We start from the raw sequence: 18,329 nt of genomic DNA on the forward strand, positions 1-18,329 counted from the left end.
TGAATTGCCCCCTGAGAGATATCATATATATATAGTTTCTATGTACTATCTCAGGTTATTCTCTGATGTATCTTTAAGGTGAGAATTGTAATTTCATCCAAGAATGCTCTCTTCTCTAGGAAGTCTAGAGCACCCTAATCCTCTGCAGTCTGGTGGGGGAGAAGGAAATGAGTAAACCCAGGCCATCAGGTATATCAGGGACACCCACAGGGGAAGGAACACTTTGATTCTGTAGGGATGACACCTAGTCTGCATCTCCCATCCTGACCTCCATCATGAGCTCTAGACCCACCTTTCCAACTGGTCATGAATATCTCTGTGGGCATGTCCCTGGCAACCAGCTTTACATGTCACAGACCACACTGGTTATTCGCCTTTGAAGACTGCCCCTTTCCCTCAGGCCCCTGGCACACTGCTGTCATCATGCTCCCACTTAACAACTTATGCCTCAGAGTCATTTCCTTTCTTCTCCCTCATCCCCGTCTGTGCCCAACCAATGACCGTGCTCTGCTGGTTTCAGCTTTCAAGTTATTCTCAGACTCCCAGTCTCCATGCTTCCTCCATGTGCTCTGGTTTCAGTCCTCTGTAGCAGTGGTGAGATGATCACCCCCATGTTGCCAGTCTCTCATTTCAACACATGTTTACTGAGCACCTGTTAAATCCTGGCCTCTGTGCTCGGCCCTACAAAAGTGTCTCTCTCAATCATTTGTGACAATAGGCTGCATTCTCTTTCCCAACATCAACACATCTTCAGAGGTATCTCATCACTTAGAAAATAAAACCCAAGCTCCTTAGACTCTTTCCAGCCATATCTGTGCATGTGCTTTACCACAGCTGAGCTCCCATCCTGCTCCATCCTTAGTGGCTGCAGGAGCAGGGAGGACACTTGAGATGGCTGCAGTAATATTGCACAGATTACTTAAGCAGTTGTCTAAACCCTGCTACAACCACTTAGGAAATGGAAACCAAAAAGTTACCAAGACCTTTTGGCCAAGATGGAATTCTAGGAACTAGATTTAGACTCCCACTGGAAACAACTCCCCACTCTCCCAGCCAAAAGAAACCAAAATAGACAGAATATGAAGACATATCAGGCAACTAGGGACAACGATCCTGAGATATGGTCAACAAATGAGGTGAGCCCTATGGCAGCCCCAGCTTATAGCTTCAAAAGCCTCCAGGTCACAGCACAGGGAAGGAGAGCTCAGGAGGATCCCTACAGACTCCCAGAGTTGGGAACACAGAGCTAAGAGTTCTAGGGAGACTAAAACCTGGAGACTAGTGTTCCTAGGACTGAGTAATAGAAGGGAGAGAACTCTGGGATCTTCAGAGGATCCCCTTGAAGTATTCAGCTAGATATTGATTAGCCCATGCATAAGAAGAAACTGTTGGAGTCTTAGAAAAGAACCGGAGAAGAAGGTTTAGAAACTGTGTGTGGTGCAGGTCTGAGAGTAGCACATGTTCCCACATTGTTCAGAGTGCCCAGAACACTCTTACTATGGAGTGAGGAATAATTAGCCATAGACTGAACCCTGCTCAGTTCTGCCTAACAAATCTTATAAACAAGACTCTTCTCTGTCTTCACATTGTCGTTGAATGATTTAACCTTGGGGATGTATTTAAACATGCTATGTTAACTTTGTCCCCTATAATATTATCATAATCATCTTCCTCTTGGCTATTTTACAAGGAAACTTTGAGAACAAATGAACAGAGAAAGGGCTTGCAGAGACTTTGTGATCACAGTAATTTACAGGAGATTGGGGAACCTTTTTTTTTTTTTTAAAGATTTTATTTATTTATTTGACAGAGAGAGATCACAAGTAGACAGACAGGCAGGCAGAGAGAGAGAGGGGGAAGCAGGCTCGCCGCTGAGCAAAGAGCCCAATGTGGGACTCGATCCCAGGACCCTGAGATCATGACCTGAGCCGAAGGCAGCGGCTTAACCCACTGAGCCACCCAGGCGCCCAAGGGGAACCTTTTTAAAGGATGGTATAGATTAGAGTATATAGGTTCTTGTCTCTATGAGTAAACCACTGGGGATCCTCCAAGACAAGAAAGTCATTTGGACACATACCTAATGCATCTATGAAGCATTCAGTGATGAAATACAGTGATATTTCATCTCTTCTTGAGGATTTGTCAACCCCTTGATTAGATTATTAAAACTAGCCTATACCACTGTCTTTAAGTGAAAGATCCATTTTTCCTGATAGCTTTTTGAGTATGTACAATATTTTGTATATTTTTGCCTGAATAAGTTTGTATGCCATTACGGGCACAACTTCTTTTATTATGCTTCATTTTATTGCACTTCTCAGATACTGGGTTTTTTACAAATTGAAGGTTTCTGGCAACCCTGCATCGAGCAAGTCTATTGGCATTTTCCCAACAGCATTCACTCATTTCATGTCTCCGTCACATTTTGGCAATTCTCACAATACTTCAAACTTTCATTATTATTATATTTGTTATGGTGACCTATGAGCAGTGATCTCTGTTGTTACTATTATGATAGTTTCGGGGCATCACAAACCATGCCCATACATAAATAGTGAACTTAGTTGATAAATACATATATATTCCGACTGCTCCACTGACCAGCCATTCCCCGGCTCATTTTGGCTAGAGATGATTGTGCTTAGTGAAAAGCTCATGTTGAAAGTTGAGATAGGCCAGAAACTAGGCCTCTTGCACCAGTTATCCAGTTTGTGAATACAAAGGAGAAGTTCCTGAAGGAAATTAAAAGTGCTACTCCAGTGAACACATGAATGATCAGAAAGCAAAACTTCCTTATTGCTGATATGGCGAATGTTCCAGAGGTCTGGATAGAGCAGACCAGCCACAACATTCCTTTAAGCAAAAAGCCTAATCCAGAGCCAGGCCCTAAATCTTTTCAGTTCTGCAAAGGTTGAGAGAGATGAGGAAGCTGCAGAAGGAAAGTTTGAAGCTAGCAGCAGTTGCTTCATGAGATTTAAGTAAAGAGGCCATCTCCATAACATCAAAGTACAAGATGAAGCAGCAGGTGCTGATGGAGAAGCTACAGCCAGTCATCCAGAAGATCTAGCTCAGATAATTAATGAATGTGGTGACGCTCAACAGTAGACTTTCAATATAGGCAAAACAGCCTCCTACTGGAGGGAGATGCCATCTGGGACTTCTATAGCTAGAGAAAAAAAGTTGATGCCTGGCTTCAAAGATTCAGAAGACAGACTGACTCTAATACAGATGTACAATTAAACTAATGTTTTCTTGACTGTTAACACAACATCCATTCTGCAGCCTACAGGCCAAGGAGTAATTTTGCTTTTCAAGTCTTGTTTTTTAAGAAATACATTTCCTGAAAATCAAAACCACAGTGAGGTACCACCCCACACCTGTTAGAATGGCTAAGATCAGAAACACAAGAAACAATAAGTGTTGGTGAGGATGTGGAGAGAAAGGAACCCTCTTGCACTTTTGGTAGGAATGGAAACAGGTGCAGCCACTCTGGAAAACAGTATGGAGGTTCCTCATAAAATTAAAAATAGAACTACCCTATGACCCTAATCACACTACTGGGTATTTAACCAAATAATACAAAAATACTAATTCAAAGGGGTACACAATTCATTAGTGTAGCCCTATGTTTATAGCAACATTATTTACAGTAGCCAAATTATGGAGGCAGCTCAAGTGCCCATTGATAGATGAATAGATAAAGAACATATGGTGTGTGTATATATGCAATGGAATATTACTCAGCCATTAAAAATGAAATCTTGACATTTGGAGTGACATGGATGGAGCTGAAGAGTGTAATGTTAAGCTAAAGAATCAGTCAGAGAAAGGCAAATACCATATGATTTCACTCATATGTGGTATTTAAGAAACAAAGCAAATGACCAAAGAAAAAAGAGAGAGACAAACCAAGAAACAGGCTCTTAATTCTAGAGAACAAACTGATGGTTACCATAGGGGAGGTGGGTGGGAGGATGGGTGACAGAGGTGATGGGGATTAAGGTGGACACTTGTCATGATAAACACTGGGTGATGTATCAAATTTTTAATCACTATATTGTACATCTGAAACTAATATCACTGTATGTTAACTATGCTAGAATTACAATAAAAATAAAACAAAAAATAAAGTATTTTTCAGAACAGTAAAAAAAAAAAAAAGAAATTTTATAAGCTTCTATATAGCAGCCATAGACTATGATTCCTCTAATGGATCTGCACAAAGTCAACTAAAAACCTTCTGTAAAGAATTCACCATTCTAGATACCATTAAGAACATCCATAATTCACAAGAAGAGGTCAAAATATCAATATATACATCTGTTTGGAAGAGACTGATTTAGCCCTCCTGGATGACTTTGAGGGGTTCAGATCTTCAGTGGAGGAGAAGTAATTGCAGATGTGGTAGAAACAGCCACAGAACTAGAATTGGAAGTGGAGCCTGAAGATGGGACTGGATTGCTGCCCTCTTATGAAAAAAAAACTTGAGTGAAGGAGAAGTTGCTTTTTATGGATGAACAAAGAAAGGATTTCTTGAGATGGAGAAGATGCTGTGAAGATTGGTGAAATGTTAACAAAGGATTTAGAATAGTACATCGACTTAGCTGATGAAGCAGAGATGGAGTTTGAGAGGATGGATTGACTCCAATTTTGAAAGAAGTTCTTTGGATAAAATGCTATCAAACAGCATTACATGCTATGGAGAAATATTTCATGAAAGGAAGAATTAATCAATGCAGCAAACTGGTTGTCTTATTTTAAGAAATTGCTTCAGCCACCTCAGCTTTCATCACCCTAATTAGTCAGCAGGCATCAACAGGGAGGGAAAACCCTCCACCAGTAAAATGATTACAACTTGCTGAAACCCCAGATGATGTTTAGCACTTTTTAGCAATACAGTATTTTAAAATTAAGGTATGTACATTTTTTAGATATAATGTTATTGCACACTTAATAGACAACAGTATAGCATAAACATAACTTCTATATACACCAGGAAACCAAAAAATGCATTTGATTCACTTTACTGCTTGTTTTAATTGTTTTATTTGTTTTAATTGTTTTATTGCAATGATCTGGAACACAACCTCCAGTATCGCCAAGGTATTCCTGTATCATTTTTGTAAATCATGCTTATTTTTGGAAAGTAAATTTTCTAAAGAGCAATGAATTGTACTTGGAGAGTTAAAACTCCACAAAATTCGACAAGACAAAGATAGCTGTTCTCACCATTTCATTCATCTTATTCATAAACTTGAAATTCTAGCTAGTGCTATAAGGCAAGAAAAAATTAAAAAGCATACAAGTTGGAAAAGAGGAAATAGAATATTTGCATATGACCTCATTGTCTACACAAATCCCAAGGTCACAAGATGCCAGATAAATATACAAATATAAGCCACATTTCTATATCTAGCAATGAACATGTCAAGATTAAAAGTAGAAACACAAAAATAAACCTCAACCTAACCCACACTTTATTCAAAAATTACCTCAGAATGAATCACACACTTAAATGTAAAATGTAAAACTACAAAAAACTTTAGAAAAAGATATAGAAGAAAATCTTGACACCAAAAGCAAGAGCCATGAAAACAAAAATTGGTAAGCTGGACCTTATGTATATGAAACTTTTGTTTTGTGAAAACTTACATGAAGAGGATGAAAAGCTACAGACTGGGAGAAATATTTGCAAGCAGCATACCTGACAAAAAACCAAGATCTAAGACACATAAAGGACTCTCAAAATTCATAAAAAAGCAAATGGTTCTGTTGGAAAATGGGCAAATGATACAAACAGGCACTTCACTGAAGAGGATATACAGATCAAATGAGCACACAAAAAGATATTCAGCAGCACTAGCCATTAAGAAACTTCAATTTAAAACCAGTATCATTAAAAAATGATATGGTATATCATTACACACCTATCAGAATGGCTAAAATAAAAATAGTGATACCAAATATGGGCAGGAAAACAGAAAAACTGGATCATGCGTACATTTCTGGTAGGACTGTAAAATGGTTCAGTCACTCTGGAAAACAATGTGGCAGTTTCTTATAAAACCAAGCATTTAGTTACCCTATGACCCAGCAGTTGTACTCTTGGACATTTTCCCCAGGGAAATAAAAACTTACGTGAACACAAAGACCTGTACACAAACATTTATGGAAGCTTTATTTGTAATAGCCCCAAACTGAAAACCATACAGATATTTCTCATCTGGTGCCTGATTAAGCAAACTGTGGTACATTCACCATGAAATACTGCTCAGCAATAAAAAGGAACAATTTGCTGACACATGAAACAGTGTGGATGAATCTTGATGGAATTACTATGAGTGAAAAAATCCAATTTTGAAAGGTTATGTGCTATATGATTCCACTTGTGTACCATTCTTGAAAGGACAAAATTATAAAAAATGGAGGCCAGGCTAATGGTTGATAGGGGTTGGTAATGGGAGATGGAGCTGGAGCAGGGGAGAGAAGTACGTGTGTCTCTGAAAGGTCAACGTGGGGAGGGGATTCTCATGGTGACAGAAATGTTCTGTGTTGACTGCATCACTGTCAATCCTGGTTATGATATTTCTCTATGGTTTTTACAAGATGCTACCATGGAGGAAACTGGGCAAGGGTCCGCAGGACTTCTCTGTATTATTTCTTACACCTTCTTGTGAATTTGCCATTACCTGAAGGCAAAAAGTTTAATTTAAAAACTTGGCATTTTACTAAAGTCTTCAAGATTTTAAGTTACATTGTGTAATTGATAACGATTGCCCCCCTACTTAAATGGTGAGTTCAAGATTTTCTTAGACAGTGAGTGCCTAATAATGACCATCTGCATCATTCAGTATCTAAGAATAATTCAATCAGCAGTGTAGAAGGGTAAATAAATGTGTCTATATTAAAGGCCAGTTTTGATTATTAAAACAAACAAACTCCAAAAGAAAACCTCCAGGAAGTGGAGGGCAATTGGTCACACTCGTTCTGGACCTTGATGGAAATGCTAAGGATCTGCCATCTGGGTTGTTGAGAGGAGACTGACATTCTGCTGCATTTTTCTCTCCCAGGATCTCCTCTTCAGTGTGTGTGCCCTCAATGTCCTCTCCACCATCGTGTGTGCGTTGGCCACGGCCATGTGCTGCATGCAGATGGTCTCTTCCGATGTCCTCCAGATGGTGAGTGGGCCCCTTCCTTCCCAAGCACATTCAAAATAGTGAGACTGACCCCCTTCTCCTCCAGCCTTTTTGAAACTAAAGGAGAGTGGACTCTTCTGGCTTCCAACCAGAAGCCCCAGGAATGATAGGCCCTGAGAGTTCATGGAGCTTGGTAGTCACCTCATGCTGTCCTCTGGAAGACAGAGGACCTGTACCTTTGGTGCCATTAATGTATTTATTTTAGGCATTGTTGGAACTGTGTGTTAACAGAGTCCAGCCACCGTCATACCTGTCTAGATGACCCCCGGTGTGTGCTCTTGAGTAATTTCAGAGACAGTCCTAGACAGCCCTAGACATCCTCTGGGTCCAGGACCTCCAGAGCAAGGTGCCTTCCTCCAGCTTTGGAATTCTCTTTTAGTAAAACGAAGTTGCTTTTGAAAATGAGTCCTTTTCAAAAACAAACAAACAAACAAACAAAAACAAAAAAAACCCGGCTCATCTGTGCTTTTTAGATTGGCTAATGAACCCTGAGCTCATAATCTAGTGGCAGAGTGACTGGCTAGCCATCATTTGCTCCGCCCCCCCCCCCCCACACACACACAGCCAAAGCCTTACAGCTGAAGAACTGCTGCTCCCAAGGGAGAGAAACGAGACCAGGAGCAAGGGTCACACACTTATTAATACACGTCTATAAATACATGCTTGATTAATAATGAAGGCTCTTCATTTATTCAACGTGAATGAAACACAGCCCACAGTTCTCAGTATGTTACTGCTAAAGTCAGCACGATAAAGAGAAACTGATGGGAAGACATGGTTCTCCAAGGCTAAGGGTAGGAATCGTGAGTGTTTCTATCTCTGCCTCTGTCTCTCTCTCTCTTTGCTTCTTCAAGACCCACCCTGCCTCCCCCTCAATGTTTTATGTGTCTCATGAATGAAAAAGCAAGCTATTATTGTAGTGGGCTGTTTGATTTGCACTTTCTCATCTGCCCCATGGCAATACATCAGTTCCTCAAGTTACAGGGCCAGAAAGCATCATTACCAAGACGTTAAAAATTCATTGGTTCTAATCACATGCAACGTCCGTCTCTTTGTCCCAGTGTATATCTACACAGCTGTCACAGCCGGGCCTGACCTTTCAGAGGGGTGGCAGTTTTCTGAAAGGGATTTAATTAAGCAGTTATTCAGCGGCAATGAACTTTTGGCCTCATTCACCGAGGCCTCATGTTGGTGATTTTCTCCGGCGTGTTGTATAAAGAAAAGGTTAAGTACCGTGGGGTTCTACTCATCTCTGCAGATTTTACTGTTGATCTGTAAACATCATACCAATTTGACCAAACTAACAGAACCAAAGGGCTGTAAATATAAAAGTTTGCTTCCCCCGGTTTGAAGCATTAGAATGAAAATTACCAACTAAATCCGAACGAGGCGTGTGGTAGCCGTGATGGCGTATACAGTTATGATCACATTGATGTAGGCTCACACTATCATTCTGCCATGTGGTTCACCCACGGGCCTGCCATCCTGGGCCTGGCATCAGCCATGTCTGCATCTGAGTCCCTCCTATTCTGTGTATGAAGAAAGTGACTCTGGACGTGTCACCGAACCCGCCTGAGCCTCGGTTTCCTCACCTCTGAGATGGACCAAATGGCATACCCGGTGAACATTCAAGAAGTGTGACCTACTTGACTCTTAAATGCAGGGGGAATATTGCTTTGTTATTGGGAATGTCCTGCCGCCATGACTGTGAATGCAACAGTCCTTGATGTACTCTGTCGACTGTAAAACACCACAGGGAGGTAAGGTGTGGTCAGCATGACAACAGCTGCCCTCAGAGCCCATGGTTGTTCCATTGCTGAGTATCTGTGGGTAACTTTGCTTCTAACCCCTGACATAGAAGTAGAAATCAGTTAAATTCCTGCTGGTGAATCTTTTTCCCTTTGTGACTATGGGCTGTGTGACCAGACAAGGCTCTACTCTCCTTGCAAGTCTCTGGCTGTGTTGCTGACCTGAAGTGTCTCGGGGGGTGAGGCAGCAGCGCAAAAGAGAACTGGGGGCATATGACCATGGTGCTTTGTGTGACCCATGCATGACCTTGGGCACACCGCTGCCTCTTCGTCCCAGTTTCCTCTGCTCTATGCAAGACTCTTCATGCTCTGCTGTCCTCAGTGGCCGCTGAGAGAGGAATTGGATAATCCATGTGTGTGGGCTTTGAAAATCCCTGGTGGCCCGCCTGGAGGAGGTTGGCTTTTACCACATGGGTCAGAGGCTGGGCAAGGCTGGCTACACAGGCTGCACCCTGGAAGAAGGAGAAGTGAGGACATACAGGGTCTCATGGTTCGCCCTGAGGGATGGAACCTGGAATTGAGTTATTCATGAGCATGCTTCAGAAGCTCTTTTTATTTTTTTAGAAAAGTCTTCTCCTTTTTTTCTTCAGCTTTATTCAGGTATAATTGACTTTAATTTCCTTACTTCATTTCATTAGACTGTTGGATTAAAGAAGTAATATATGATCACTGAAACAAGTAAAATACAGAGATATATAAAGACAAAGTTAATAAGCTACCTTCTTCCTCCTCATTCTCCTGAGGAAACTTTGTAGCGAATCCTTCCATTTCTTTCTTGATTTCTTAGTGTTTATATTAACATATACAAATAGTCTATTTTCCTTGTTCCTCCTTCCTTCCTTCTCTCCATTCTTCTTCCTTCTCCTATGTCTTCCTTTTTTTATTTTATTTTATTTTATTTTTTATTTGTTTATTTACAGCATAACAGTGTTCATTGTTTTGGCATCACACCCAGTGCTCCATGCAATACGTGCCATTCCTATTACCCTCCACCTGGTTCCTCAACCTCCCACCCCCCCCGCCCCTTCAAAACCCTCTGGTTGTTTTTCAGAGTCCATAGTCTCTCATGCTTCATCTCCCCTTCCAGTTTCCCTCAACTCCCTCTCCTCTCCATCTCCCCATGTCCTCCATGTTACTTGTTATGCTCCACAAATAAGTGAGACCATATGATACTTGACTCTCTCTGCTTGACTTATTTCGCTCAGCATAATCTCTTCCAGTCCCGTCCATGTTGCTACAAAAGTTGGGTATTCATCCTTTCTGATGGAGGCATAATACTCCATCGTGTATATGGACCACATCTTCCTTATCGTGTATATGTACCACATCTTCCTTATCCATTCATCCGTTGAAGGGCATCTTGGTTCTTTCCACAGTTTGGCGACCGTAGCCATTGCTGCAATAAACATTGGGGTACAGATGGCCCTTCTTTTCACTACATCTGTATCTTTGGGGTAAATACCCAACAGTGCAATTGCAGGGTCATAGGGAAGCTCTATTCTTAATTTCTTCAGGAATCTCCACACTGTTCTCCAAAGTGGCTGCACTAACTTGCATTCCCACCAACAGTGGAAGAGGGTTCCCCTTTCTCCACATCCTCTCCAACACACGTTGTTTCCTGTCTTGCTAATTTTGGCCATTCTGACTGGTGTCAGGTGGTATCTCAATGTTGTTTTAATTTGAATCTCCCTGATGGCTAGTGATGATGAACATTTTTTCATGTGTCTGATGGCCATTTGTATGTCTTCGTTGGAGAAGTGTCTGTTCTTATCTTCTGCCCATTTTTTGATATGATTATCTGTTTTGTGTGTGTTGAGTTTGAGAAGTTCTTTATAGATCCTGGATATCAACCTTATGTCTGTACTGTCATTTGCAAATATCTTCTCCCATTCCGTGGGTTGCCTTTTTGTTTTGTTGACTGTTTCCTTTGCTGTGCAGAAGCTTTTGATCTTGATGAAGTCCCAAAAGTTCATTTTCGCTTTTGTTTCCTTGGCCTTTGGAGACATTTCTTGAAAGAAGTTGCTGTGGCTGATATCGAAGAGGTTACTGCCTATGTTCTCCTCTAGGATTCTGATAGATTCCTGTCTCACATTGAGGTCTTTTATCCATTTCGAGTTTATCTTTGTGTACGGTGTAAGAGAATGGTCGAGTTTCATTCTTCTACATATCGCTGTTTTGTTTTTAAAATTTTTATTTATCAGCGACTTCCTGCTGAGGGGGAGACCAATGCAGGGCTCGATCCCACGACCCTGAGATCAGGACCTGAGCTGAAAGCAAATGCTTAACCAACTGAACCATCCAGGCACCCCATGTTATGCCTCCCTTTTAACCAAAGGGGATCATACCATTCATATCACTCTGCAACTTGATTTTGTAACCGGAAACGATCAAGGACATCCCTCTAGGTCAATATACACAAAAATGTCTTCATGTCTATATTGATCCATACTGTGCCTGCAACGTTAATGAGCCATTTCTCTATGTGTGGATGCTTGTGTTTTTTCTTGGTTTTGATAGTCCAGTGCAGATGGCACTGCAGTAAGCTCCTTCTGCATACAGTTATAACTCTCTTAGTCCACCTGTGCCGAACCCACCAGCCGGATAGCCACAGTTCTCCATCCCACACGTAAGATGCGCTGCCTGCTCCCCACAGCATAGCTGCCCACCGGCAGCCTCTCTGGTTCACCCACATGCCATCTCTGCTCCCAGCAGTTGGGTCACAAGCTTTTTAAGTGACAGTTGTAGCGGTCCCCAAAACAGTCTAAGCCAGTGGTATTTGGCTTCTAAGTGCATATTGTACTATTATAGAAGCCAATGAAATATAAGTGCCAAAAAGGATCATTGTTTCTCTTATTAAAAAAAATGAGTGCTTTGGAAAGATTCAGTGAAAGAGGGTCCCTAGATCAATTGCTCTCTATTTCAGCGTGGGTGGGACAGTCTGAGGGATTGGGATACAAAGTTTTAAAGATCTTGAAGATGTCTGCACCCATTGTTTCACTAGTACTTTTAAGTTCCAGCTCTGCTCCCAAAACACAGAAACAGGAAGGAAGATAATGCATTGATGCACCAAAGACCATGGGGCACCCCAGACCGCAGAGTGACTCACAGCAAGGGCATTAGCCTGGCATGGAGGGAACCCATAATTCCTTCCTTGCTTCTGGGGGTCTGCTTGTTGGGATAATTAACCATTTTTGGAACTCATCATGAATGCATGTATACATGAGATGCAAAGCTTTATGCCTAGCGTCAGAATTTATAAAGCTAGAGCATGCTAATACGTTTTGGAAATAGTGATAAAAGGCAAACTGATGATAAAATTCAGTTTATTGATACAGTTTAGCGGAGAAAGCTTTTACCTTCAAAGTACCTCTGATCTCACATTTTTAGTTTTATTTCTTGAGTGTAATCTCATTTTCTCCATTTCTCCATTCAGCTCTTTTCCTCCCCATGAACTTTATTACCAGCCACTTTACCCTAAGGGACATCATCTGCTATGACATGCGTCTCCATTAGGCACTTGCTTGTGAACTTTATCTTTTATTATTGTCATTTATGTTCTCAACACGAGTTGTGTGCCCTGTCAAGCAGAAGGCCTCCAAAAAGTGCAGACAGAGTGCCAAGCCTTTCACAGGTGTGCTAACTGTGGGCTTGCCCATGGAGCTAGCAAAGGGTGCTGCAGTCAGGGACACCCCCAAGCCTGGAACTCCCAGAATCACTAAAGTTCACCAGCATCTTCACCTCTTCAGCTCACCCCAGTTCTTTAGCGCCTCGTGGAGGCTGGCCCTTCTTGGACCCACAGTGACCTTCCTTAAGGTCTGGGTTTACCAGAAACTTCTCCATGTCTTCCTTTTCTTTTGTTTTTAAAGATTTTATTTTCTGGTAGATGCTACTCATCTATCAGACTAGGACCAAAGGATGTCTGATTAATCAATCTTTCTTTCTTCCTTCCCTCCGTCCCCCTCCCTCCTTCTGTCCCTCCCTTTCCTCTTTCTTTCTTTCTTTCTTCCTCTCTCTCTGTCTCTTTCTTTCTTTCTTCTAGATTTTATTTATTTATTTTGAGGGAAAAGAGAAAATCTCATCCAGACCTGCCCTGAGTGTGGAGCCTGATGCAGGACTGGATCTCAACAATCCTGAGATCTTGACCTGAGCCCAAATCAAGAGTGGATGCTTAACTGACTGAGCCACCCAGGCACTCCCTGATTCGTCTTAAAAAACTAGTTACAACAGACCATCCTCACAGTGAAACATGTATATGCTGCAAACCTCGTGACTTTAAATATGCAGATGAGCATTTGTCTACCAGGGTTTTGATCTGGGGCCAAGACCTTCTGTTTGATTGGGGATCTGCATGTTAGTGTACTAAGTTATATTTCCTGTATAAACTTATGGAAAACGGCACCATCTGTAATTTCCAGATTCCGTTCCTTTAAATTGGAGTGATACCTGCAAAGTGAGCAGAACACAGAGCTCCCCCGGATGTTTTGACTCCTCTCCGCTCCCTTGCCAGGACCTGGCTTGGCAGCAATTTCTACTCAACTGTGCTCCTTTGTCAAGTCTCCCCAAAGCATTTAACTTGGTTCTCATAGAGCAAGCAAGTTTTTCTGCCTGCATTCATAGTTCATTATAGATTACAGTCATAACTAACCTAGCCATTAGCTGCTGGGGAAGGCACCCCATGCCCTGGATTGGCAGGGAACCCCCCTGGGGTGGTAGCAGGACCAGAGAGCAGCAATGTGCTTCTGGTGGGCATGACTCTGGCGTTTGGAGTATGGAGACAGAGCCCAGCTCATCTAGTCGGTCGGCGACAAGAGGTCAATTAAGGAATTAGTGTATTTCTCCCAAGTCTCAGAAAGGGTAGAGGAAGAGAGCTATTGCCCTGTATTTCTTAGTCCTTATGGGAAATCTCAGACATGTGTGTGATCCATTCAGGAGCCATTCAGGAGTGTGGCGGGGAAGCCGGGAGAGTGTGTTCTGCTCCCCAGTGAACCAGAGAAGCAGCCTCTGCTCAGGAGTCTGGGGAGGGGGGTAAAAAGAGGCTGGCAGACCCGTACTGGAGCCTGGAAGAGAAGAAGCTGCTCAGAACTCAGAGGACTTTCTGGAAATACCAGCCCCTTGTCCTGCCCTTCATTCCTCACTCCTCCACCTTCCTGCATGGCAGGAGAGGGAGGTGTAGGGACTACAGAGGGAATATTAGTGATACGGTCCTTTGTTTAAGCCACACAGCACTGCCATCTGGGTCTGTGACAGAAATGGTGTTTCCCAGTGTGACCCTGTCAGGGCAGGTGAGGTCAGAGAGGGGGTTCGAGACTCAAAGAGGTCAGTAATGTGCTCATAGTCTCATGGGCCCTCAGTGGTCATACAGGGCCACCCAAGGCCCACTGACTCTTCACATCCCCTCTGAGACCCCAGACTATGGACTGTTCTTATAGAACCAAATTTTAGGGTCTTCCTAAGTGGGCCTTGGGAAGCAGCTGTAGGCTTGTGTACCCCCAGCCCTCTACCCTGGTTCCAATGCTCCTGGAAGGACAGTACCCCCTAAGTTGGGACTCCCTCTCCAGAGCAAACAGATGAGGAGGGGCTTGTCTCCAGCAAGGTCTAAAATGCACACTCCTGGGGCGCCTGGGTGGCTCAGTGGGTTAAGCCTCCGCCTTCAGCTCAGGTCATGGTCTCAGGGTCCTGGGATCAAGCCCCGTGTGAGGCTCTCTGCTCAGCAGGGAGCCTGCTTCCCCCCAACCCCCGCCTGCCTCTCTGCCTACCTGCAATCTCTCTCTCTGTCAAATTAAAAAAAAAAAATCTTAAAAAAAATGCACACTCCTCTTTTATGGATGACGAGTGCTGGGCAATAATAATGCTCACATCAGGTGTGGGAACACCTCAGCCGGGTACCAGCACCACTCCACTACACATGGAACAAACAAAACATTTAGAGATGGCCCAGAACAAGGAGGACCACCTGGGGAAGAAGTGGTGATTCAGAGCCGGTTTTCCACCTACCACACCCCAATGCAGGCTCAGTCTTTGAGCCTGGCCTCTGATCTGTAGACATGAGAACAGGCAGCATGGTGGGGTGTGGGCTGGGCAAGAGGCATTCCTGTCCATCCTGAAGGATGACTAGGAGGTTGCCAGATGAAAGGGAAGTGGGAATCCAGGAAGAGAGAACAGGCACAGAAATGAGCAGCCACGGAGGCAGCTTCCATGGGACACAAGGGCAGGAGTGGGGAAAGAGCAGAACAGTAGCTCTCTTCTTCCATTCTCCCTCCAGTGCCCCTCGTAGACAGAGCCCAACAGGAAGCCAACTGACAAGGGAATCTGGGAAACGTGGTTTGCAGACTTCTAGCTCTAACATCTCAGAGTAGAGTCCCAAACAGGGACAAGCATCAAGTGTTACTTGCAGACTTCCTCCTGGGAAGGTTGAGGAACCTAGGTGAAAGCTCAGTTCGCAATAAGCTGAGTCTGAGTTGCTTCCCTGAATATGGAGCCAGCAGACCACTGGAAAGGTGATCTGGCGTTTAGAGCAGAAGTGGTTAAAGCTGTCGTTTAGCTTTTAAAACACCTCTGGTGTATGGCAGCATCTACGCATTTAAAGCAGCTAATAGGATCATCTGAAGTGTCTTGCCTTTCTCATTGAAAATGCTTGTTGTTCCCACTCCTGGTGGGATTGTGCCTTTGGTAAGAAAGCATTTTGACTTTTGCATTTCATGCTTGAGTATGTTATTGATTTTTCTAATTTCTGATAGAGACTCATTCAAAATATGTCCCTATTAGACTTCAAGGACATTTGGCCTTGTCCTAACTGCTCAGCTTTGTGCAGTGCACATCAGGGCTGACAGCTTTCCACGGCAGACGATGACAGACACACATTCGACCAGCTCCTAGCCACTGACTCACCTCTACTTCAGACAACTAAACAAAGCCACGGCTCGGACCTGCTGGAAAGGCAGGGAACGTGCTCTGTGTGCTAAGAAAAGCCACATGAGGGGCTCCTGGGTGGCTCAGTGGGTTAAAGCCTCTGCTTTCGGCTCGGGTTGTGATCCCAGGGTCCTGGGATCAAGCCCCACATTGGGACTTGCTCAGTGGGGAGCCTGCTTCCTCCTCTCTCTCTGCCTGCCTCTCTGCCTACTTGTGATCTCTCTCTGTCAAATAAATAAATAAATAAAATCTTAAAAAAAAAAAAGCCACGTGAGACAATTTCAGTCTGACGCATTCCATGTGTGGACATGGTCACTATTCTTTCTCCGTAAGTCTAGAGCATACTGATTTCATGGCATTTGGCCATATTCAGAATCATGACCTCAGCCTTGCTTGTGCAAAAATGTCCTACCATCCCAGCCTCTTAAGAAGTCCAGACTACCCTAAGCATGGCTTCCAGAAGATTCCTGCTACCACACAGCTTTAATAGCACTGCTTCCCAGCTCTAGCACCCTCTCTAGCCCCCCCCAGTGCCTCCAGAATTAACTTCTGGGTCTTATGTAGATTTGCTTTTCTTAAACACATCTTTCAATAGCTCACCTGTTCTTCTTGAGCCTAGAGCACCTTCTTGTAAGCCTACTCCCAGTCTTCAGACCTGTTCAAATGTCATCTTCATCAACCCTTTGTAGACTCCAGGCCCCCACACAGTGCTTGGAGAGCTTGTTTACTAGCAGAACTGTCCTTGCTTGGCCATAACCAATTGATCGTCTCATTCTTCATGTGATGGACAGCCCAGAGCGTAGCATTTGAGTAGCACAGAGCTTCTTGTACCTGCAGGCACTCATGGTGAGGTGTTGATTGGAACTGGAGCAATGGCTCAGACATCTCCATGCTACAGGTAACCTCTGCCAGCAGTGACCAGAGATGGGAAGTTATTGGCCAGTGCTTCCTATGACAGAAATGGAAAGCTAGGCAGAGGCAGGATTCTTTTTGTTTAAGCAATTTTACCTCAGTTTGCTCAAGCAGTGTCTTGGTTTTAAGGTTGCCCCACAGAATGTTTTGGAGCTCATGATTCTTTTCCTTCAGAGCAGTGTTTTACAGAGTTTATGAATTTCTAGGACTGAGAAGTGTTCAAAGATACCATAGATACCATGTGTCCAAAAGGATCCATAATGAAATATTTGAGAAATATTCCTTTAATGGACTAAACAGATTTTATTTTTTATTTTATATATATATATATATATTTTGGTGTAGACCTTCTCAGGAGCTTTAACACACAAACATGCACTACAAGATACCAAAAAGGGAGTACAACACTATGTAGCATTTCCAAATTTATTTCACTCTAGGAATTTGGGAGGGGCTGTAGAGGAACATCTTGAGGGTCTGGTGTTTCCTCATGAATGCGGTTCAGGAAGTGCTATCTTAAATCATGGACATCGGGCACCATTTTAACCCACACGCTTTGAGTACTATAATCTAAAGAGAAAGATTTAGGGGTGGGGATGGAATTAAAGTCTTCCCAGACTGTATTTCTCCTTAGAATGGAGGCATTCTGTATAGCATTGTGAGAAACAAAGCCTAACGAAGAAGCTGTGGGGCGAGGCATTCCTCACGGAGCCATCATCTTTAAGTGTGTGTTTCGCCGTCACAGTCCGACAGTTTAAATTACATTAAGTTCCAAACGAATCATTAAAGCTTATGTATAATTAGCTTAATTAGACACAAGCCACACAAGATATCCCAAATAACTCTGAATCTCCCTGTTTTCCAGTTCCTTCCACAAAGGGTGCATTCTGCCAGCCCGGCCTGCGTGACCCCACATGGCACCGTGCTCCACCAGACCCTGGATTTCGATGAGTTCATACCCCCACTCCCACCTCCACCCTATTACCCGCCAGAGTACACCTGCACGCCCACAGCCGAAGCCCACAGGTGGGTCTTTCTGGTGGTGGTGGTCGTGACCTATGCGGACACCAGGAAGATAGGAGCAGTAGAGGAGGTGGAACTTCCAATAGCCACGCTCATTTTCAGTGGGGCAGCTGAGCAGAGGATAGTGAACATATGAAAGCATGTTTGATTAGGGACCAGAGCGTGAACAGTGAAAAGAGAGAACGTTGGCTTTGAGAGAGAACGTTTCTCTTGGTATTGCCGCCGTGCAACAACAAAAGCAAACCTAGCCCCACAAGAGCGGCTCCATTACATTCTCGTGAAACACAAAACTGCCGCTGAGTTATGGTCATTAAGAGGACCTGTAAAATTTAATTAAAGATTTAATCGGCTCTATGATTATTTTAATTTCAGTGGACAGGGCCTGTCGACATCTCTCCAGGAAAAAAAAAAAAAAGGTAAAACTGCCTAGGGAATGAGCCTTTTATTTCACAAACACAATGAGTATTTGACCAAGGGAAAC

At 43.2% G+C, this 18,329-nt stretch overlaps 1 protein-coding gene across 4 annotated transcripts in view; it reads left to right on the forward strand.

Moving 5' to 3' along the window:
- FAM189A1 (family with sequence similarity 189 member A1) overlaps nucleotides 1–18,329 on the forward strand; it is a 501,535-nt gene that overhangs the window by 466,903 nt on the left and 16,303 nt on the right. For all 4 annotated transcript variants that reach the window (XM_046009853.1, XM_046009854.1, XM_046009855.1 and 1 more), the window contains 2 exons: nucleotides 7,071–7,178; nucleotides 17,691–17,851. In XM_046009853.1, the coding sequence (XP_045865809.1) occupies nucleotides 7,071–7,178; nucleotides 17,691–17,851 (269 nt within the window). The remainder of the gene's footprint in view (nucleotides 1–7,070; nucleotides 7,179–17,690; nucleotides 17,852–18,329) is intronic.

Source organism: Meles meles, chromosome 6 (assembly GCF_922984935.1).
Source record: "Meles meles chromosome 6, mMelMel3.1 paternal haplotype, whole genome shotgun sequence".
NCBI classification, from domain to species: Eukaryota; Metazoa; Chordata; class Mammalia; order Carnivora; family Mustelidae; genus Meles; species Meles meles.